General features: G+C 43.8%; 1 protein-coding gene across 13 annotated transcripts in view; it reads left to right on the forward strand.

Moving 5' to 3' along the window:
* NOD1 (nucleotide binding oligomerization domain containing 1) overlaps positions 1-24887 on the forward strand; it is a 217983-nt gene that overhangs the window by 179702 nt on the left and 13394 nt on the right. For all 13 annotated transcript variants that reach the window (XR_011556771.1, XM_070726925.1, XM_070726919.1 and 10 more), the window contains one exon: positions 23167-23250. Coding sequence is in view for 12 of the 13 variants with exons in the window: in XM_070726925.1 (XP_070583026.1) it covers positions 23167-23250 (84 nt within the window). In the remaining variant the exon portion in view is untranslated. Of the gene's footprint in view, positions 1-23166; positions 23251-24887 lie in introns of those variants that run through there.

Raw genomic sequence — 24887 nt, forward strand, 5'->3', positions numbered from 1 at the left:
GCTTCCAAGTTCGCAGCCTCCCCCCCCCCCCTCCCTGCCTGCATCTTCGCTCCATAAGACGGGGCTGATTTTTCATCCTACTTTGGGAGGAAAAAAACTGCGTCTTATGGAGCGAAAAATACGGTAACTTAGAAAACTTATTATAAAAACCAAACATCCATATAGACATACCATGCATAAATTGTAAAGGCCTAGGGAGAAAGAATATTTCAATTCCCCCATGCCCGACGACAGAGATGGGTTTTAAGATGTTAAAAAGGCGAGGAGGGTGGAGCAATTCTAATCTCTGGGGGGAGTTGGTTCCAAAGGGTCGTGGCCACCACAGAGAAGGCTCTTCCCCTGGGTCCCGCCAAACGACAATGTTTAATTGACGGGACCCGGAGAAGGCCCACTCTGTGGGACCTAACTAGTCGCTGGGATTCGTGCGGTCCTGGAGATATTCTGGTCCAGTGCCATGAACGGCTTTATAGGTCATAACCAACACTTTGAATTGTGACCGGAAATTGATCGGCAACCAATGCAGACTGCGGAGTTTTAGTGTAACATGGGCATATTTAGGGAAGCCCATGACTGCTCTCAAAGCTGCATTTTGCACGATCTGAAGTTTCCGAACACTTTTCAAAGGTAGCCCCATGTACAGAGCATTGCAGTAGTCGAGTCTCAAGGTGATGAGGGCATGAGTGACTTTGAGCAGTGACTCCCGGTCCAAATAGGGCCGCAACTGATGCACCGAGTGAACCTGGGCAAACGCCCCCCTCGCCATAGCTGAAAGATGTTTCTCTAATGTGAGCTGTGGATCGAGGAGGACGCCCAAGTTGCGGACCCTCTCTGAGGGGGTCAATGACTCCCCCCCCCAGGGTAATGGATGGACAGATAGAATTGTCCTTGGGAGGCAAAATCCACTGCCACTCCGTCTTATCAGAGTTGAGTTTGAGTCTGTTGACGCTCTTAGATGATCTCACCCAGCGGTTTCATGTAGATATTAAATAGCAGGGGGAAGAGGACTCACCCCTAAGGCACCCCAGAAGGGAGCAACCTAGAGGTTGACCTCTGACCCCCCCACTAACACCGACTGCAACCGGCCAGAGAAGTAGGAGGAGAACCACTGAAGAATAGTGCCTCCCACTCCCAACCCCCCCAGCTGGCGCAGAAGGATACCATGGTATCGAAAGCCGCTGAGAAGTCGAGAAGCACCAGGACAGAGTATAAACCCCTGTCCTGGGCCCACCAGAGATCATCCATCAGCGCGAGCAAAGCAGTTTCCGTGCTGTAGCTAGGCCTGAATCCTGACTGCTGAGGGCCCATATAATTGGCTTCTTCCAAGGACCGTTGGAGTAGGAGAGCCACCACCTTCTCAACAACCTTCCCCATAAAGGGAAGGTTGGAGACTGGATGATAGTTGTTAAGAATGGCTGGGTCCAGGGAAGGCTTTTTGAGGAGGGAGTGCACAAGTGCCTCCTTGTAAGGAGCCGGAAAGGACCCTCTCCTCAGAGAAGCGTTGACAATCTCCTGGACCCAGCTCCATGTCACCTCCCTGTTGGCCGAAACCAGCCAAGAGGGACACGGATCCAGTAAACAGGTGGCGGAACACACAACTGCAATGGCCTTGTCCACTTCATCAGGTGTCACCAGACCAAACTCTTCCCAGACAGATGGACAAGTACAGGCTCCAGTCACCTCGACTGACTCATTGTCAGTCAACTCTGTTATCCAATCGGAGTCAAGGTCCGCCCGGATCTGAGCGACTTTATCAGCGAAAAATGTGTTAAAGTCCTCGGCACTACTCTGCAAGAGCTCCCCAACTCCCCCCGATTAAGAAGGGAGCGGGTCACCCTAAACAGAGCGGCTGTGCGAGATTCCGCAAATGCAATGAAGGTGACATGATACGCGCATCTTGCCGCTTTGAGCGCCACTTTGTAAGTCTTAATAAAAGCTCTTACAAGTGTTCAATTGGATTAGGACTTACTCTTCCTCCATCGCTTCTCTAGATATCTCTTCTGGCGTTTCAACTCCCGGAGCTCCTCATTGAACCATGGAGCTCTATGGGGTCTAGCGCCATGGAGAGGTTGCAACGGCGCAATCCGGTCAAGAGTCTCTGCTGCAGCCTTGTTCCAGGCCTCAGCAATAGACTCTGCCGAACTGTGGATGAGTGCATCTGGAATAACCCCAAGCGCCCTCTGAAAGCCCTCTGGGTCCATCAGGCATCTGGGGTGGAACCACCTAGTCGGTTCCGCCTCCCTGCGGGGAAGGATTAGAGTCAGGAAGTCAAGCCGCAATAGAAAATGGTCTGATCATGACAAAGGCAACACTTCTAAGCCCCTTAGTCTCAGACCATTACTCAATTGCTCAGAGAAGAATACTATGTTGGGGGTGTGCCCCACCCTCATGAGTCGGACTCTGTATTACTTGAGTCAGGTCCATGGCTGTCATCCAGAGGTTTCACCGAGAGGTTTCACTGAGCAACGGCAGGTTAAAGTCCCTCAAGACAATGAGTCTGGGGAACCCCACCGCCAACCTGGCTACCTCCTCGAGCAGCACAGGCAGGGCTGTTGACACGCAGCTGGGAGGCAGGTACGTGAGCAACAAGCCCACCTGAACCCCTAAGTCCAACTTCACCAGGAGGGACTCACAACCCGCAATCTCTGGAGCAACGAGTCTACGCAAGCAAAGGCTCTCCCTGGCTATAATAGCCAGTCCTCCCCCCCTTCCCTGGGGTCACGGCTAGTGCCATACCTGAAACCCAGCTGGGCAAATTTCAGAGGGAGGAACTCCTCCCTTTGGACCCAGCCAGGTTTCAGTCACACATGCCAGGCCGGCCTCCTCATCCAGGATCAAATCCCGTATGAGGAGAGCTTTATTTACCACCGACCTGGCATTGAGTAGGAGCAGCCTGAGCCCAGGGCCAGAATTACACTCATTACTAGTATCCTGAGTTGAGCTCACAGAACCGGAAAAAGGGATTGGTATTAAACAGCGATCCCTCTTTCCCCTGGAACAGCTATTTCTGTGGCTCCGGCCATATCTGCCTCTCCCCAGCAGCACCGGGATATTCCGACCCTCTGCCACCCCAGAGATAAGTTGCCCCTCTCCTCCTGCCTCTCCAACGCCAAGTGGACCAAATGTATCATACATATCATTCCCATTCACCCCATCTATACCATAATCCCACCTAATAATACTTTTAATATGTACTTTTTATCTTCTTCTTTGCTAAGTTAATTTCTATTTATAATAAAACATAAACATCTTAACATCTTAACTCAATATCTAATTTAATCCTTTCATCTCTGTGTTAACTCCTTATCCAATGCTGCCACCAATCTTTATTTTGTCATCTGGGTCTTTAATAGATTAAAATTAAATCGTCATGTATTTCTTCAAAAGTAATTAAAAGAAAATGCTTCTCAATTATTTTTAGTTTCTAATCATTCATAAAACTTTCCACAAATCTTATAGTAACCACACTCCTCTTTATCTTTAAGTTTTAAAGTAAGCCTATTCATTTCAGCACAATCTAAAATCTTACGTAATATTTCTCTTTCGTCTGGAATTTTATTCAGCTTTCAATTTTGTGCATATGCTATTCTAGCTGCTGTTAAAATATGTATTATCAAATATATTTCTTCATTAAAATTTTCTGGTAAAATACCTACTAAGAATATTTCTGGTTTAAATTAAATAGTCCTTTTCAAAATCTTCTGTATCCAATGCTGAATCTCTTTCCAAAATTTCTTAACTTCTGCGCATGTCCACCACATATGATAAAAAGAGCCTGGTAGCTGATTACATTTCCAACATTTCATTAATCTATGCTTTAACATTTTTGCTTATCTTTCTGGTGTCATATACCATCTATAAAACATCTTATATATATTATCTTTATACGCTGTTGGCATTGACATTTTATAATTTCTTTCCCAAATTTCTTGCTATTTATCAATATCTATTGAATATCCTATATTCTTTATCCACTTTATCGTTGTATCTTTAGCTTGTTCAAATTCTAAATCAATAGACAAAAAATAGCCATAAAACTTTTTTATCATATGCTCATCTGAGCCAAACAAAATTTCATCTAGTTTAGTTTTTTCAAGATTTATACCTTCTTCTTCTTTATTATCTTCATTATATCTTGCCTGTAATTGTATATATGTATACCAATCAAGGTTTATACCTTGTTTTTCTAGTTCTATCATTGTTTTCAACCCTTTTGACTGTCCTATTAAATCTTTATATCTTGAAATTTTATTCCACTGTACTCTGCTGGGGTGTATCTGAGCTTCCAAAGGTGCAGTCCAATAAGGTACTCTAGAATAATGTTTGTTTTTAATTTTTTCCCCAAGTTTCAATTAAAGAATTTTTAATGCTGTGTCTTTGAAAGTACTTATGTATAGTCCATTTTTCATACCATACAAATGAATGCCATCCTATCTGTAAATCGTGCCCTTCTAAAGTCAAAAGTCTTTTGTTTCTGAGCGTTATCCATTCTTTAATCCACATCATTGCTGCTGCTTGATAATACAAATGCCAGTTTGGAAGTCCAAATCCTCCTCTTATTCGTACATCTTGTAAACATTTTAAACTAATCCTTGGTCTTTTTCCTTGCCAAATAAATTTAGTTGTTATCTTATTTATATCGTTAAAAAAGGTTTTATTAACTTTAATTGGTATGTTTGAAAATAAGAAAAGCAATCGTGGTAAGATACTCATCTTAATTAGTGCAATCCTGCCCATCAATGACAACTGCAAATTTTTCCACTTTTGCAAATCAGTTTCAATTTGTTTCTTCAATTTAATATAGTTTTCTTCCATTAATGTCGAACATCTTGCTGTTAACTGAATTCCCAAGTATTTTACCCTTTTCACTACCTGTATGTTTAAAAGTGTCTTTAAATCAATTTTTTTATTTTCTGTCATATATTTTTACAATCATATTTGTCTTCTCTTTATTAATTTTAAATCCTGCTACTTCTCCATATTTTTCAATTTGAGTTAGGAGTTTGGGGCCTGAAGTAAGTGGTTCTTCCAAAATGAAAATTAAATCATCTGCAAATGCTTGCAGTTTATATTGTTCATTTCAAATTTTGAGGCCTAAAATCTCTTTGTCTGCTCTTAGAGCTCTAGTCAGTACTTTTAACGTCAAAATAAATAACAGTGGTGATAATGGGCAGCCTTGTCTTGTATCTTTGGTGATTTTTTCTTTATCGGTCATCTCTCCATTCACAATTATTTTATACTGTTTATTATAAATTGCTTCTATGACATGTAAAAACCTCACTCTAAAATTCATATATTCTAATTGCCTTTATAGAAATTGCCAGTTTAAATTGTCAAAAGCCTTTTGCGTATCCAGAAACATCAGTGCCATCTGTTTTTTGGGGTGCTGTTCATAATATTCTAAAGTATTTAAAATTATACACATATTGTCCTTAATTTGTCTTTTAGGTAAAAATCCATTCTGATCTGAATGTATAAATTCATTTAAGTATCTTTTAAGTCTATTTGCAATAATTGATGCAAAAATCTTATAGTCAACATTTAAAAAAGATATTGGCCTATAGTTCTTTATTTTTTGTTATCAGTCCCTTCTTTTGTTATCAGAGATATATAAGTTTCTGTCCAAGTATCCAGAATTTTAGCTTGTATAAATATTTCATTTATCAAATCCAAAAAGATAGGTCCAAATACTTCTTCAAATACCTTATGAACCTCATCTGGTAATCCCTCAGGTCCTGGGGCTTTACCATTCTTTTGTTTCTTAATAGCTTCCGACAATTCCATCATTGTTATTTTAGCATCCAATGTCTCCCTAATAGTTTCTGAAATTTTAGATAAATTTGCCTTTTCTAAGTAAACAAATTTCCTCATCCTCGATAACATCTTGTTTATATAATTTTTGCTAAAATTCCCATATTATTTCCTTTTTTTCATCTTCTTTATATTTCAATTCTCCCTCTTCATCTCTAAGTATTTTATCCATTTTTTTCTATCTTTCTTTACTTTATAAGCCAACCATCTCCCTGGTTTATTTGCCTGTTCAAAAAAAAATTGCCTTGTTTTTTTAATCTTTTTAGCTATTTCCAAATTTCCCATCAAATTTAATTTGTGCTTTGTCAAGTCCAACATTTCCTGTATTTCTATATTTTGTGGGTCTGATTGTAAAGACTGTTCCAGTTCTTTATGTCTCCTTTTGACATCATTTTTATATCCAAAATTTATCTATTTCGATTGCTTGTATAAGCCGAAACTAAACCTCTAAAATAGGCTTTAGCTGTGTCCCTGTTTTATTCTCTTGAAAGAAAAATGCCATCTATTTCTTTATAAATAATTTAAAGTCTTTTTCTGGTAAAATTTCTCTCTTTAAAATCCATCTTGGTCTTTTTCTTTTACCTTTCCATTGTATAGCGATACAATTATGATCTGCCCACACATTCGTTTCAATATCCACTTTTTCTATCTGTTTTGTTAATTCTAACATAGTCTATATCATATCAATTCTAGACCAAGATCTGTGTCTAGCTGAAAAAAGGTGTATTGTTGTTCTCTCATGTCTATCTCTCCAGACATCAATCAGGTTCCATTCCTCTACCATATTGAAAAAGGCTTTAGGAAGTATCCTTCTTTTTATTTTATTGTGTTTGTTAGTTTTACACTCCAATCCAATATTTGATATTGCATTAAAGCCTCCTAGTATACAAATATTTTCATATTAATTCATTAATCTTTTTATGTAATCTTGTGTAGAATATTTCTTGATTATCATTTGGTACGTAAATTGCAACCAATAATATATTTTGATTATTCATCTTTATTTCAACCATTAAAATTCTTTCTTCTTGACCGGAATATATATCTTTAGATTCTATATTCTTCTTAACATACATTGCCACTCCTCTTTTACTCTGATTAATTAATGAAACATACAATTATCCTAGAGATTTATTTTCCAAAAATATTTTATTTCTCTTATTTGGTGCATTAAGTCCATGAACATTCAATGAGATCTATTTAATCTGTTGATCCATATTTGTTAATTTTTAAATTTTTCCTATCTTAAGGCTTTTGCCTTTCTGTTGCTGATCTTGTCATAACTCTTTTTCTCTTTTCCTTAGTGTTCTGTCTGGGTTTTCCCAGACCTCCACACCCACTGAAAAAACAGCCAGACACTCTGGTAAAATCCAAAAGTATTTTATAGCAGGAAAAAATAAGCACAAAGGAAAACCTGTCTTCACAGCAGACAGGTTACAATACGTTACAACAGGGTCCTGATGTCCAGTCAATTTCACAAGCTTCTTGCTGGCACACCCCCCCCAAGGTTTCAATAGTCCAAGGCACAAACCAGGATTGTAGCCACCAAAGTTCACAGACAGGTCTCACGAATCTCCAAGATAAAACTCCACAAGCCAGGAAGGGTGGGGCCGCCTTTTATCCTTTCCCAAGCACCACACCCAAACCCAGCTGTGACCTCTAATGCTGGAAATACCTAGCCAATTGAGTTCGTCTCTGATTAGCTCTCCTTTGTCGCATATCTATGATGTCATGAGCATCTTCCCCCAGGGAATCCAGGCTGCTTGCTGGGGAGAGCTCCCCCTGGTGGAACTCTGGCTGTCCTTCTTCTTCAGCCTGGGATTCCGCTTCCTCGTCAGTCTGCACCTCCTGGTCCTCAGCCTCTCCCTCTGAGCTGGAAGCCGACAGCAAATCAGCCATTCCCGGAGGGGTCCCAGGCTGAACCACAACACCTAGCCGCTAGTTGTTTTTCAAATTCTTCTGCAATTGCAATATTTTCAAGTGGTAGTGATAGTATTGGTTCCATCCCCCCTGCTGCTATGTCCAAAAAATGTTCTTCAATCAGTTCCAATAATCCTCCCTCTCTTAGTGATGGTTGGGCTTTTTCTGTTCCCTTTATTTTTACTTGTGGTTCTCTCTCACCTTGTCCTGTCTGTACAAAATTTTGTCTGAAGAATATCTCAGCCTTATTAACTGTATCCAATCTGTATCTTTGTCCTTGCCAGAACACGAAAATACCTTACGGAACCAACCATCAGAAATTTACTCCTCTTTCATTAAGCTTTCTTGTCTAAAATTGATATTCTCTTCTTAGATCTCTCGCCTTTCTTGGCACTTGCTTCAAAACAATAATTTCTTTTTCTCAGTATTTAAATATTGGATTTCTCATTTTTTGTAACACTTGAATTCTACGTGCCTTTTTTGTAAATCTTGCATGAACTTCTCTTGGTAAGTTATTCTTCATAGCAAATCTAGTCTTTACCCTGTAAGCCTCATCAATGTCATTAAGTATTTTTTCTTTTTCTTCCTCTAAAGCAGGGGTCCCCAAACTTTTTACACAAGGGGCCAGTTCACTGTCCCTCAGACTGTTGGAGGGCCGGACTATAAAAAAAATACTATGAAAAAATCTCTATGCACACTGCACTTTTCTATAATTTCATTCAATATTTCCAAGCTCAATTAATTTTCATGCACTTAACATTTGCTATTATTAACTTTCATCAATCTTCTACATTTCCAAGTATATTTTAAATTCATAATGCAAACTCATAAAATCATACAGTACATATCCTAAACCCCTTTTTTATCACATGTATCTTCCATTAATTTTACCTATGTAATTCTATATAGTTTTAAAATTCTAATCCAATTTTACAAATTAATACATTCTAATATTAAACAACACCTAAATATATATTTTACCAATATTCCACAGTCAATCCATATTTAATAATCAATCATCCCTCCTCAAATTTCTATCACTGTTCTCATTTCTGGGTACCTCTCCTGTCTCTACCCCTTTTCTCTCTCATTTGTTTCTCATTTCTCCCTCTTCCTCCCTTTTTCTCTCATTCCTTCCCCTTCTCTTCTTTTTCCATCCCTATCTCGTCCCCCCCTTGTGTGTGTGTGTGAACTCGAACCATTTCGAAAAACAGGTGAGGGCTGCGGTTTTTTTTCTCCATTATTTGGGTACTTTTTATCATATGCTTAAATCAAGAGTCACTTCTCTCTCTCTCTTTTCTTTCTCTCTCTCCCTTCCCCCTCTTTCTTTCTCTCCCTTCCTTCCCTCCTTCCCCTCCTTTTCTCACTCCCCTCTTTCTCCCCCCTCTCTCTCTCCCTTCCTCCCTCCCTTTCTCGACACAGCAGAGCCATCCGCTTTCCCTCTCGGCAGGAAGGGGTTTGAAGACCGCAACACGCCGTGACCCTGAGAACCCCAACACCACGACCAACCCCCTTCCCTCTTTTTTTTCTCTTTCTCTGTGTGCGTTTGTTGCGGCCTCGGTCTCTTCCATCTTATTCCTCCCTCCTTTCACCCTCGTCTCTCCGTGAAGGTTGCCCTTCCCCTCACATTGCCTGTGGGCACTCAACAAGAGACTTCTCCTTTTCTTCTCTTCTCCCATGAGTTGCCACCAGCTTGTTTTGTTTTATTTAACTGGAGGGACCAGCTTAGAAGTGGCCCCAACGCCGCACGTTGCCCTCCCCACGTCAGCACCAGTCTCGGCTGTCCCTTCCCTCTCTCCTCCACTCGGCCTTCCCCTTTTTTTCTCTATACTTTTTTCACCATATTTTTCATTGAAGACCTTTCAGTGAGGACAGAGCAGGTGCACCCAGCCCTTTTTTTCCTTTCCCCTTCGCCACCGCCACTGCCATGTTGAAACAATCGCTGCTGCAGCCATCCCCTCAACCTGCTGTGCCTTCCTTGGGGCCCCAATGCCTCCTCCTCTGGCCGTTGCTGCCACCACCACTGCCACCGCTTCCCACAAAGCCAACCCACCCACAGCCAGCCTCCCTCCCTTTCTCCCTCTCTTTCTCCCTCTTCCTTCCTCCCCCCCACTTTTTTTTGTCTACCTTTAGTAAGGATCTTCCAACAGCACAGGCTCAGGCAGCGGGGTGGTGGAAGAGGAGGCGGTGAAGGCAAGGGGCTTGCAAGCGGCCGTCCCTCGCCCCTGCGGCACAAGGCGAGCATGGCAGTCAGGGGGTTGCTGTCGGGGCAACAGGGGCCTGCTGATGTCAAGCCCAGTGGTGGCAAGCAAAGCTGGCTGCCCGGGGAAGCAGCGCGTTTAAAAAGCACACGTTCAAAAAGCGCGCTGCTTCCCTGAGCGGGCGGCTTTGCTGGCCAGTGCAGGGCTTGACGTCAGCAGGCCCCTGCTGCCCCGACAGCAATCTCTCAACTGCTGTGGTCCCCACCCCCCAGCAATGGACTGTTAGCGGCGCTAGAAGGAGGTGTAAAATCTGGTGCGCTGTCACTCACCCGCGGACCAGATAAATGACCTCAGCAGGCTGCATGCGGCCCGTGGGCCGTAGTTTGGGGACCACTGCTCTAATGGTTCTGATAATACTTCAGCAATAGTTTCCCGCAAATCCTCTCCTCTTTCTTTCAGAATATTTTGAAAACGTATATAAAATTCAGATTAGTCGGTTTGCATAATAATCATTGCCATTTCCTGGAGTTTATCAACTGTAGCCAACTCCTCCAGCCTTGAATCATGCCCTTCTACCTTTTCTTCTATCTTTATCAATGCTGATTATTTTTTCCCATCATTTCTTTAATTTCTTTAATTTCTGCTTTCAGCTGACTTACATTCTCATTCACTTGACTCAAACTTTCCTTTGTAGAGCAAAATTCTTCTTTAAGAGACTTAAAACGTTCATTTAAGGTTTGAAACAATTTTTTAAATTTCTGCTATATCCAGCTTTTCTCCAATACCTAACAAAGATGGTGGTGGTGTACTTGCATAATGTGAAGGTGTTCTCTTTGCTACCATCGTGCAATTCAATCGGTCAAGCAGAGCAGATGCAATTCAGTCCAAAAGTATAGAAATAAAATAGGAATGTTTCTAATCCAATTAGTAGAAATAGGAATATTTGTAATCCAATAGGTAAAAATAAGGATATTGGTAAACCAATGAATAAAAAACAAGAATATTTGTAATCCAATAAGTAAAAATAAGAATATTTGCAATCCAATGGATATAAATAGAAATATTTGTAATCCAATGGGTAGAAACAAGAATATTTATAATCCAGTAGGTAAAAATATGGATATTTGTAATCCAATGGGTAGGCAAACCCAGTGCTCCAAAGAACGCCCACAAAAGTAATCCAATAAGAAAAGACTTCTCAGTAATCCAAGGAAAACCAGGAAAGACCCCAAAAACAAGATGAAAAACAACAACCACAAGCCTCCTGCAATCCAAAAAAATAAAGAGTAGATCCAAAGGGAGGGGAGTCCCCTCCAAAAAAGTCCAAACACACACACTTACCAAAAAAAACCCCCAACCCCTCCCTCTCAAAAAGAGGGAGAAGGAAGAAATAGTGAAAAAAAGAAAAGGTGAAATATTTATACATCCAAAGTAAAAATCAAACGGGAGAAAAAAAAGAATGGTAGTGTTTTGTTTTCTTTCTCTTCTTTTTTTTTACATAGAAATAACATGAAAAAAGAAAGAATAAACAAAGGTCTTTAGAAAAAAAATCTTTTACACTGTCTTGGTCCAAAATTAAGAGAAGTCCCAAACAAAACAAAAACCAGGAACCACAGAATCTTAACTTTCCCACCAGATGATCTTGCTGTGGGAAATTCTAACTGCCCAATAGTCAATTCTATTCACCCATTCCCTAAACTTCCCTAAATTTTCCAAAAACCTCACCTCTGATGCAAAATGTATATCTAATAAAGTTATCTACAAGTACAAATACATACTTAGCACCACATACTTGATTGACTAAATGGACCAGACAAATCACCATGTACCAATTCAAATAGTCTCTTTGTTATAAGTGTGCTAAACTCTGGAATAGGGTATTTCTTCACTTTTACATGACTACAAATTGGGAATAACACCTACCAATGAGCTCTATGCCTTTTGTGGAAACTTCACTAAGTTGAATAGGGGGAAAGGAAGAGTGGGGTGTCCTTGCCCTCTTGATGGAGCAAACTACAACTCCCAGAAACCTCAATTACTGACTCAATTGCTTAAACCTATCAGGAGTTACCATTCAGTAATACAGATAGTCCTTGATTTACATTTTGTTTAAAGACCATTCAAAGTTACAATAGTATTGAAAAAAGTATCTTATGACATTTTACACACATGCAACTTGCAGTATTCACATGATCAAAATTCAGATATTGGCAACATATTAATGACAGTTGCAATGTCCCAGGGTCATGTGATCACCTTTAGTAATCTTATGACAAACGAAGTCAATGGGAAGGCAGATTCACTTTATAGCCCTGTTACTAACTTAATAACTGTAGTCATTCACTGTGATTAGAAAGCTTGTAAATGGGGCAAAAGTCGCTTAACAACTGTCTTTCAGCAACAAAAAATTTGGACTCAATTGTGGTAGTAAATCAAAGGTTACCTTATTTGGATGAACACAGGCATAAACCTAAACATGCTTTTGTATGCCTTCTGTAGATATTTGCATAAACATTCTCCAATGCGCTGCTGAGTCCAATGTTGGTAATACAGTGGTACCTCTACTTAAGAACTTAATTCGTTCCGTCACCAGATTCTTAAGTAGAAAAGTTTGTAAATAGAAGCAATTTTTCCCATAATAATCCATGTAAAAGCAATTAATGCATGCAAACCCATTAGGAAATAAATAAAAGCTTGGAATTTGGGTAGGAGGAGGAGGAAGAAGAAGAGGAGAAGGTCGCTGTCCAGAACAAATGGAACGTTTTTTTTCTCTGCATGCTGGCAGAGGTTTATTTCCTTTCCAAGCATCCAGAGAAAGGAAAACGTTCCATTCGCTCTGGATTGCCAAAGCCTCCTTAAGCATCACCAAAAGGCTCCTCTGGCAGCCCAGAAAAGCCTGAGATGGTCAGGATTAAAGCAGTCTAGAAATGTTCTGCAATCTTTTACCTTTAAACCACAATTCTCTGTTACTTTTTTCACAGCACCAAAATTAACATGACCTAACACTCTATGATAATAGTGTAAACAATTGTCATATAAAGGTTGGTTTACAATACATGTAGTTTTTCCTTTAACAATATTATTCTTATTTTTCATTACATAAAAATCATCTTGCAATTCCCCTTCAGCACAAACCAGGTTATTCTTCCGGACGATCTCTGCCAGACACCAGCATTGCTGAACTTTCTGTGGCTGCGTTGATATGCCCCTTCTTGGTAGTAAACTGCTGCTTTCTTTTCTTGCTGAAGTAATTCCTACATGGTCTTTTTTACCACATGTGAAGCATTTTATTACAACAATGCGCTCAGTTCTCTTTTTAATTGTCCCTTTTTGACTCTCGGCCATAAATTATCTCTTTCTCCCCTGCACTGTTCGGAGAGTCCAATGTGGGTTGTTCTTCAGCCTCATTGGCAGGGACTGAGTTAAAAATTAACATAATTATGTCCCGCCCCCCTCTACCTCCTCAGGTTCAGTCTTAAAAACTCAGTCATAGTGTAGGGACTATGAGTTTTCTTCTCACAGTATGTGAGATTTATAGGATGTTTACTAACAATAATTTTTTCTCCTTTTTTTCCCTTTCTCTATAGGAGGAAGACCTGGATCTCGAGAACCACTGCCCTCCGGGGTATTGTTCTCCGTCTCTTCAATCCCTGAGAGGCCACTGCTCTCCGGAGTATTGCCTTGCTGAAAGGGATCGCTGGATTGGGGTCCCTGACGCCCGCGATCAGACCCCCCCCCCAACCACTCTTCCAGCGCAACGAGTCTCCGAGTATCGGTTCTTACCGATCAGAGGAGCAATCAGTACACAGAATTTCCCCATGGGGGGAAATCAGCTGTAAGGCGATCCCAGCAGCTCCCAGACAGCGTTCCTGCCGATCGGCAATGAAAAAAAGAAAAAAAGATCAGCTGTTCGGAGGCCCTTTGCAGCCACCTTGTTCCCGATCGCTCAGAGGAGCAGAGATCGAAGGAATTGAAAGGGGGGGGTGCAGAAGGTGATTGCCGAGCTGCCCGAAGTTGCGCCCGCCATTTTGGCGCAGGGCCAAAGCCTCTGAGTCCCCCTCCGGCCGTTTGAGAAGCAGAGCTTTTCCCGCCTGATGTCACGGCCGCCATCTTGTTTGCTAAGGGGTCAGAGTGACTAGGCTCTTTTCAGCCTATCCCAGGGCCGCCATCTTGCTTCAGGGCGTTGCCAGGACAACGAAGCTATTATGGGCTTCTACCTAGTATCCAGCCAATCACGAGCAGGAAAAACAGATGACATGTTATTTAGGGGACACCAGCTTCCCTAGTCCACCATTTTACTTGCTTTTAAGCAGTAACCTCGTGTTTTTGGCTCGGTGTTGTTACAAACATGTCTCAATCCAGTCCCAGCGCTCCTGTGCCCTCCTCCTCCAAGAATAAAAGTAAGGACAAGGGGCCCAGCTCAAAATCTAAGGGGAAAAGCTCTCAGTCCTCCAATGCACTAAAGGAGGCTGAGAAGAAAATAAAGGCCCTCGAGGCCCAGCTGGACAAAGCAAAACCAAGACAAGGGCCTAGCCCCTCAGCCATGGTTATTCCACCCGTTTATCAAAGCCCGCTGGGTCCTCCTCCCCTGTCATCGGCCACCTTCGAGGGGCCTCCCTTTCAAAGCGCTGGGGGTCTTTCACCAGACCGCCCATTAAGTGCCCCCCCACCATCTGAGGGATTTCAGAGATCAGAATGGAGCAGGCCTGCCTCTCAACCTCCAGCAGCTACAGCCACATTCACGCCCACAGCAGCAGGGCTCAGGGGCTCTACAGATAACTGGCAAGCCATGTCTCCCTCGGTACAAGACATGATTGCTTCAGCTTATGCACAGGGCATAGCAATTGGGGCCCAACAACAACATCAATCCCCACTGCCACCTCGCCCCAGCAGGCAGGATATCTGGTCAGCTCCTGCACCTGCACCTTCCCTGCATGACTCTTTTCAGGAGGAGCAAGAGTTCAGAGAGGCCTTTTCAGACCCAGAGAATGAGCTGTCGGGGGATGAAGCCACCTTACCAGAACAGCCTGTATTAGCAGGCTTATTCAAGGCACCCATTTTCAGGGTTCTCCTAAACAAGGCCAGAACCACACTAACTTTGACCAGTGCCCAAAAGACGGCTGACCAGGATGTGGGCACATTACCCGCTTCCAGACTCATTAATGAGCCTCAAAGGGACTCAGAAACTATCCCTGCAGTGCCCATATTTGCAGAAAACATAAAGAGGCCCTGGCAGCAACCAGCAGCAGCTCTGGGTCCCTCAGCTCTGGACAAGAAGCTTTACTCCTTCGATCCAGAAATAGAGGATTTGCTCCAATACCCGGCTGTGGATACCCCGGTTACCTCGCTAATTTCCAATGCCCTGGTTCCATCGGAGATGGCGGATGGTTTGCGGCCCGATGATAGGAAGGCCGAGAACCTGATCCGGAGAATGCACCAGCTATGTGCCTGGTCCTTGAGAGCTGCTATGGCAGCCTCCTTCTTCAACCGGGCCTCAATCCTTTGGCTTCGAGACATCCTCCCCAGGTTGGGCCCGGAGGACGCTCGCCTTCGCCAAGACATTAATAAATTGATCGCCTCCACGGAGTTCTCCGCCGATGCCACCTTGGCTGCTTCTAGGTTTTCATCCAGGGCGATGGCTACCAACCTTTCCACTCGACGCCTAATATGGCTCCGCTCTTGGCAAGCGGACGCCAAATCGAAATGGCGTCTTGCAACCGCGCCCTACCAAGGGACCACACTTTTTGGAGAATCACTAGATAAAGTCTTGATCGAGGATAAAGACAAGAAAAAGGTGCTGCCAAGGTCGGCGAGGAGGCAAGACAGGCGGGCGGCCCCATACTACAGAAGGCAGCCCTTTCGAGCGGACACGGCCGCGCCTGCGGCCTCAAACACCAGGCCATATGGACAGAGCTCCTACACGCAGCCATCCTTCAGGTCCGACAGAACAGGTTATGGAGACAGGAACCGACAGTTCCAACAGCCCCGCAGATCCTTTCGGGGCGGGAACAGAGGAGGGTACCGAAAACAAAAATGACTTACCCATCCAGGTACCCATCGGTGGACGCCTGCAGTCCTTCTCAGGCTCTTGGGCGGCTATTTCCACCGACATTTGGGCGCTAGATACCGTGAAGAATGGTCTGCGCATCAACTTCCTACAGACTCCTCCGGACAGATTCCTACAATGCCCGTCGCTATCTCAACCAAGATGTTCCCTGATTGCCAGGGAAGTACAACACCTGTTGGACATTGGGGCAATAGAACCGGTGCCAGTACATCAACAAGGACAGGGGTTCTACTCTATCGTGTTCTTGGTCCCCAAGACGTCCGGCGGCTACCGCCTGATTCTCAACCTCAAGCAGCTGAACATCTATGTTCGCTACCAACGTTTCAAGATGCATTCCTTACAGTCAATCCTGGCATCCATCCGACACCACGACTGGATGACCTCCATCGACCTCAAAGAGGCGTACCTGCACGTACCAGTTCATCCACATCATCGACGTTTCCTCCGCTTTTGTATACAGGACCATCATTTCCAGTACAGGGCAATGCCCTTCGGACTTTCATCGGCCCCCAGAGCTTTCACCAAGCTTCTGGATGTACTGACAGCCGACCTGAGAACCAGATCCATTCGTCTCATGGCCTATCTGGACGACGTAATCATCTTGTCCAGCAGCCCTCAACAGGCCAGACTAGATCTACAACGGACAATACGTTCTCTAGAGACCTGTGGTTTCACGATCAACTATGTGAAAAGCCACCTGAATCCAACCAAACAGCTCTTACATTTGGGAACTCTGATAGACTCTGCAGCCGGAATCGTTTACCTGTCATCAGAGAGGCAGCAGAGGGTGAGGACGCTGATAGCTTCTATTCAGCACCGCACCAGGGTCCCCTTGGCCCTTCTATCCCAGCTGCTAGGAGTCTTCATCTCCTGCATCAGCATCGTCCCATGGGCGCGGCTGCATGCCCGCCCGCTTCAATGGCTCCTCCTCCCCTTCCAAAGAGCACGCATGAGCCACTCCAAACACCAGGTACGTCTCACGTTACCCGTCCGTCACTCTCTGCCCTGGTGGACGTCCCAAGCGCTGACCAGAGGCTCTCCCTTCCTACACCATCGGGAGGTGACGATCACTACAGATGCGAGCCTCTCCGGCTGGGGAGCACATTGCGGCTCCAGAGTGGCCCAGGGTCTCTGGACAGCAGACGACCTGAGGGACCCCAATATCAACTTACTAGAACTAAGGGCAGTCTTCAAGGCACTCCACTCCTTCAAAGACCGGGTAGAGGGACAGCATGTCCTCGTCATGACGGACAACGTAGCAACAAGGGCCCATATAAATCATCAGGGAGGTACGAGGTCGGGCCGTTTGATGGAGGAGGCTCACTCCCTGATGTCTTGGGCGGAAACACACCTGGTCTCGATCCAAGCAGAACACATCTCAGGATCAGACAACACCCAGGCGGATTGGTTGAGCCGCACAACCATCGACCCGGGGGAATGGTCATTGAACCCGGAGGTTTTCCAGGACATTATACACCGTTATGGGGAACCGGTAGTGGACCTGTTCGCGACCCACCTCAACAACCAAGTGGTCCGATTCTACTCCCGGTTCCCGTGCCCGGGAGCCGACCGTATCAATGCGCTCCTCTCCCCATGGCCAAGGGGTCTACTCTACGCTTTCCCTCCGACTTGCCTTCTACCCAGGGTAGTCTCCAAGATACTCTCGGAGCAGGCGGAGGTGATTCTCGTCGCCCCCTTTTGGCCCAGACGACCATGGTTCGCGGACTTGATGGACCTCTCAACCTCCCCGCCATGGAGGATCCCATACCACAGACTCTCCCTCACCCAGGGGTCATTGGTGCACCCAGAGCCTCAGTGGTGGAGGCTTGCCGTGTGGAGATTGAGGGGGACCGCTTGAGGGCGGAATCCCTGTCGGAAAAGGTCATCCATACCATCCAATCGGCTCGACGCCCGTCAACGACTCGCATTTACCAAGCGACATGGGCAGCGTTTTGTAGATTCTGCAGAGCTCGAGAGATCCCCCCTCGCTCAGCCTCCATCTTACATCTATTAGACTTCCTACAGAAGGGGCTGGACGAAGGGCTGACCCCAAACACCCTTCGCAGGCAGGTGGCAGCTATCGCCACGGTCTTAAGACCAGACCCCCTTCGACCGATTTCCCATCATCCATGGGTTAAAGACTTTCTCCGAGGAGCCTCGAATCTTTCTCCTCCAGTTATCCATCACTTCCCATCCTGGGATTTGACTTTGGTCTTACAGGCCCTTACAGGACCTCCTTTTGAACCACTGAGAGAAATCACGCTTCGCCTTCTATCAATCAAAGTAGCGTTCTTAGTGGCCATCACATCTGCTCGCAGGGTGTCGGAACTCGCGGCATTGTCAGTCCGGCCGGACCTTTGCGTGTTCCACCCAGATCGAGTTACTCTTCGGTTAGATCCCAGCTTTCTGCCGAAGGTCAACACAAGATTTCATAGATCCCAGGACATAATATTACCGGACTTCTGTACCCACGGTTCACACCCGTCAGTCTTACGCTGGCACAAAGTGGACGTCCGTAGAGCTCTAAAGATTTACATTCGACGGACCAGCTCTTTCAGGAAATCAGAAGCATTATTCGTTTCCTTCTTCCCAGGATCCATGGGCAACAAGGTGTCCTCTAAAACTATCAGCCGATGGATCCGGTCCTGCATTATGGAGGCATACAGGACACGTGGGACACCTTTGCCAAGGACAATCACGGCTCACTCTACCAGAAGTGCAGCCACCACTGCCGCCTGGAACACACAGGCGTCAATCGATGACATCTGTCGGGCCGCAACCTGGGCGGCCCCCACGACTTTCATCAGACACTACCGTATAGACTCATTCGCTTCATCGGAAGCGGCATTCGGTCGCAGAGTGCTGCAACGGGTTTGTGTTCAGACACCCCTGGTCCAGCCTATCCCGCCCTAGTTGGTTTGCTTGGGTATATCCCACATTGGACTCTCCGAACAGTGCAGGGGAGAAGGACCGTTGAACTTACCTGAACGGTCTTCTCGCTGCACTGTGAGGAGAGTCCAAACCCTCCCGGCTTCTTGGCCCAGGGGTTCAGTACGTTACCAGTTTAACTTCTTAGTTAATAAAATTGGTTTGTTTACACTATTCCTTCGTTTTTCTTGACTGAACCTGAGGAGGTAGAGGGGGGCGGGACATAATTATGTTAATTTTTAACTCAGTCCCTGCCAATGAGGCTGAAGAACAACCCACATTGGACTCTCCTCACAGTGCAGCGAGAAGACCGTTCAGGTAAGTTCAACGGTCCGTTTATCACAATCTAACAACTTGGAAGTCACAAAGTCCAAATTCAATGAACTTTCGGAAACACTCTGCATACTTAACACAAATTGCTCCCAAGTCTTATCTAACGAGGATAGCAAGATATACGCTTTATGCTCCTCTAGAAATTCTAAACCGCATGAATTCAAGTCTGCAAACAATATCTTCATGCTTTTTAAATGTTCATTTATACTTTGGCCCAGCTGCAACTTCAAATTATACAAACATCAAGTCAAAACGACCTTGGCACCAGCTGTGTCTCTTTGATACAGCTCCTTAAATCTTTGTCAAACTTCACTTTTCACGTTAACAAATTGGCTGTCATCCAAAGCCAGAATAATAGTTGTCTTCGCTTTTTGAACTAACTTCTGTTTCTCATCTTTATTTTTCATCATCTTCCTTAGGAGGAGCCTCTTATCATTTCCCAAAGTCCTTCTCTAATTAACAGACTTTTCATCTTTATGCTCCATGCATGATAGTTTGTTTCATTTAACCTTTCAAATGGCAAATTTGCTGCTGAAAATGCCATTCTTAAATAGCACACAGGCCCCTTCCTACTGAGAAACAGTTCACTTTAAACAATTCTTCAGCAATCCACCAAGCTCTGTCTCTTACAGAAACCTGGCTTGCCAAACTTTAACTTCTACTTGCTTGTAGCAAATCTCACCAGCACTGACCACCAATCCTGGCTTCCACCAATCCTGGTCTTCTTGCTTCTTCTCCCACATAAGAACACAGGAACACTTTTCTGGGCTAGCCTGGTATGGGCTTTAACTTGGTTACTCTGGGCTTAATCTTGGTTTACACTGAACCTAATCCTGGGCTACTCTGGGCTAATCAGACCCTGGGCTCTGGGCCCATAACCTGTTCTGCCAGCATGTCTCAATCGCCCGGGATTACAGGGTAATTAGTCCAGGAAGACAAACACCACAAGAAAAGGAAAACCCAAAAGTTTTTATAAACAGAAAAACAGAAACAGCTCCCTTTTTAAATGTCAAAGGGATTTTCTGGTATACACAAGGCACAGGTTAAATGCAGTCCAATTGCTCACCTAATAACTGGGAAATTGAGTCCAATTCTAAAGTCCAGAGAGTCCACACACACAATCCTGAAGAGCAAAAACCACGATCTTGATGAAACAATGAATCAGATAAACTGCCATAAGGCTAAAACACCAGGCTACACTTTTATCTGTAGCACTAATTACAGCAGCCCCACCCAACCACAGGTGGCCTCAGTTTCTCTTGTAATAATCCTTCAGTTGTTGTCTCCTATGCATCACTCTACGCATGCGTGGATGTGTCATTAATTCTTGTTCAGAATCCAGGGATGATACAGATGACTGATCTCCTCCTGGGCTATCTGCCAAACTCCCCTCTTCCCTGTCACTCACACTTCCTTGGTCAGAGGAGACTTCATTGGCAGATTCTACTGGGAGCAAAACAGGCCTGCGGCATGTGGATGTCTTCCCCACATCCACCTCCACATTGCTTGGGGCAGGAGCTGGGCCGGGCCAGAGCTAACCACAACATAACCTATCAGAGCTTGTATATGTGAAAGCTAGCCTGTTTGTGCCCAAGCAGCAAACCAGTTCAGCCAGCTCACCAACACAATCAGCCAGCCAGCCACAGACCAGTAGAAATGGAGTTGAAGTCTTCAATGAAACACAGCAGCAGTAGGAAGTTGTGGAAAAATATCTTTACTTCTTTATATTACTTCTACTATTACAATCTATACTATACAAACAATAAACTAGTCTCTTAATAGTGCCTTGCTACAACTATCTTAGTTCAATAACTCACAGGAACCAACTTTTACAGTGTTACAGCTTCTTCAAAACATACTTCCACAAACAGCAACAGTACCCAGCTAACAGCGCATAGACAGAGAGAAAGAGCAGGGAGCTCTTGCCTAGTTAAATACTTTTCAATTAATTGCTAGGTTGCTGCATGCTCAACTGCCTCTGAATGACTCAGCATTCTCAACAGAGGCCTACTTTCTGCATTATAATATTACCTAGGGATTTTAAATTTCTGACAAGATTTGTATAAGCCCACAAGCAAAAATGAAACAAAAGACTGTCAATTTATCCTTTATTTGTTATGGGATAGTTGTTTCCCATTTCCAGCAGCTCTAGAACTTTCTTACCAGTATGGCAATATTTGTGTTGTGAGCCGCCCTGAGTAGTTGAGTAGAGTGGAATAGAAATCTAATAAATAAATAAATGGCCAAGTGCAAGGCAGGAAAAGATAAAACAGAATTTCTGGGTTCATTTGGTCTGCTGGACCTATGATTGAATTTAGATTAAGCCAAGGGTAAGAAAAAGCTAGAAAGCACACAGATTGTTACACAGCTGGAACAGAACCTAAATAAGATTGTTTTTTCTCCAATAAAAAAGATGTTCCAGTTTATTGTATCCTATCTAACTTTATAAAGTTATGCAAACAGTTGATAAAAGCAACTAGGTTGCTATTCAGAAAATGCAGTCTAAAGAAAGTACAGTATATAAGAATTTCTTGTTTGCTTGGACTGTCTCATTTTTTATTTCTTTGTGTTTGAAAAGCAGTATTTACCCAGTGACGCTTTGAGACCAACACTATTAAACTTACAATTGGTCCTTTAAAAATGGACACAAGGGCAATGAAGGTGGCTGAAAAGCACCAACACAAAGCTGCAGCCGCATGAGGTGTTGTGGGTGTGCCCAGGTACACCCACATCACATCATTGCTCCGCAAGCTGCACTGGTTTCCAGTTGGTCTCCAGACACAATTTAAGGAGTTAGTTATCACCTATAAAGCCCTTCATGATTTAGGGCCAGACTACTTACTGGACCGCCTTCTGCTGCATACCTCCCAGCAACCAATTAGAATCCACAGAGTTAGCCTTCTCCGGGTCCCATTGGCTAGACAATGCTGATTAGCGGGGCTATGGGGGAGAGCCTTCTCTGTGTTGGCTATGGCTCTCTGGAACTAATTACCCCAAGAGATCCGTACTGCCCCCACCTTGCTGGCCTTTTGGAAGGCTGTGAAAACCAGGCTTTTCTGGCAGGCCTGGAGCCATTGAGCAATATAGTATCATCTAGCTCTGGCCATGAAAGTATGAATTATTTCATTTTCTAAGGAGTTTTAAAACTATTTTTCTATTGTTTTTAAATTGTTGTACGCCATCCTGCGTCCATAAGGAGTTAAGCAGCTTAAATACATACATGCATACATACATACATACATACATACATACATACATACATACATACAGCAGTGGGCTACAAGCTGGAACACTAAATGGCACTTGCCACTGCAGCTCATAAGTGCTTGCGGGGCCAGCGCAATTTTGCTTCTGTACCTGTGGAGGTAGCAAAATCGCACACAGGAGTCGCAGGTGCACCTGTGTTTCGGCAAGATTTTTTTGCTTCCACACATGCCAAAACATAGGCACACCTGCGGCTCCATGCACAATTTTGCTACCTCCACAGTTACAGAAGCAAAATCGCACTGGCCCTGCAAGTACTTACAAGCTGTGGCGGCAAGCACAATTTAGCGTTCTCGCTCGTAGCCCACTGCTACATACATACAGGCCAGCCATGCAGATGGAAATCAGTAACAATTAATTCCTGGCTGGCCAGTAGCTTCATTTGTCAAGAAGAGGGCTGCTTTTCTGCATCAGATGCACCAAGCTCTGGACAAGTGCATACCAGACAGGATGCTGCAAGGACTTCAACTCCCAGATTTCCTGAGCTAGCATGATTGGCTCAGGAATTATAGGAGTTGACGTCCACAAGTCATAGAAGGGATAGATAAAAGATTCTTTGCCTATCCCTGGGATAATAACAGGGTTTTTGTTGAGTGCAAAATATTTGTCTTCAGTCTGTTTTCTCCCTCCATTTTTCACCCCCAGGCTTATTCAGAACCAGATTACAGTTCAAGGAGCCAAGAGCTTAGCTGATGCTCTCCAGGACAATACAGCTCTCAAAGAAATCTGGTAAGGTCATACATAGGGAATAACACCTACCACTGAGCTCTATACCTTTTGTGGAAACTTCACTAAGTTGAATAGGGGGAAAGGAAGAGTGGGGTGTCTTTGCCCTCTTGATGGAGCAAACTACAACTCCCAGAAACCTCAATTACTGACTCAATTGCTTAAACCTACCAGGAGTTACCATTCAGCAATACAGATAGTCCTTGATTTACAACATTTTGTTTAAAGACCATTCAAAGTTACAATAGTATTGAAAAAAGTATCTTATGACATTTTACACACATGCAACTTGCAGTATTCACATGATCAAAATTCAGATATTGGCAACATATTAATGACAGTTGCAATGTCCCAGGGTCATGTGATCACCTTTAGTAATCTTATGACAAACGAAGTCAATGGGAAGGCAGATTCACTTTATAGCCCTGTTACTAACTTAATAACTGTAGTCATTCACCTAACAACTGTGATTAGAAAGCTTGTAAATGGGGCAAAAGTCGCTTAACAACTGTCTTTCAGCAACAAAAAATTTGGACTCAATTGTGGTAGTAAATCAAAGGTTACCTTATTTGGATGATCACAGGCATAAACCTAAACATGCTTTTGTATGCCTTCTGTAGATATTTGCATAAACATTCTCCAATGCGCTGCTGAGTCCAATGTTGCTAATACAGTGGTACCTCTACTTAAGAACTTAATTCGTTCCGTTACCAGGTTCTTAAGTAGAAAAGTTTGTAAATAGAAGCAATTTTTCCCATAATAATCCACGTAAAAGCAATTAATGCATGCAAACCCATTAGGAAATAAATAAAAGCTTGGAATTTGGGTAGGAGGAGGAGGAAGAAGAAGAGGAGAAGGTCGCTGTCCAGAGCAAATGGAGCGTTTCTTTTCTCTGCGTGCTGGCAGAGGTTTATTTCCTCTCCAAGCATCCAGAGAAAGGAAAACGTTCCATTTGCTCTGGATTGCCAAAGCCTCCTTAAGCATCACCAAAAGGCTCCTCTGGCAGCCCAGAAAAGCCTGAGATGGTCAGGATTAAAGGAGGAATGGCAGGAAACTGGCTGGGCCTTCGTGCCGCTCTCAAATTTCCTGGGAAATTTTTCCGGGCTCGGGTTCTTAAGCAGAAAATGGTTCTTAAGAAGAGATTAAAAAAATCTTGAACACCCGGTTCTTATCTAGAAAAGTTCTTAAGTAGAGGCGTTCTTAAGTAGAGGTATCACTGTACTCATCTGATTGGTAGTGACTGAGTTTTAATTTATTCAGTTTGAAGAGTGCTCTCTAGCTGCCTAGGTCAGTTTTTAAAACTCAGTCTTAGTGTAGGGATGTAAATCTACCCTACTGACTACCTTTGTTGGACTCTCCTTATGAAGAATAATTTATTTCAAACATCTTTCTTTAAGGTAAGTATAATATTTGGATGGCTTAGTGTTTGCTTGGCTGCCTGCCAGCAAATACGTTTTATTTTCTTCCTTGCATGGATTGTAATCTGAGTCCTAGCTCTCTGCAAGTTTCTTCAGATAATTCACCTCGCTGATGATTTGGAGTCACTGTCCTCAGCAGATAATACTCCTTTACTTTGTTTGCCTAATTTTCAAGGAAGTGAATGAGCATTCGAGTCACTGTCTTCAGCAGATATTACTCAC

This window comes from Erythrolamprus reginae, chromosome Z, assembly GCF_031021105.1.
Source record: "Erythrolamprus reginae isolate rEryReg1 chromosome Z, rEryReg1.hap1, whole genome shotgun sequence".
NCBI classification, from domain to species: domain Eukaryota; kingdom Metazoa; phylum Chordata; class Lepidosauria; order Squamata; family Dipsadidae; genus Erythrolamprus; species Erythrolamprus reginae.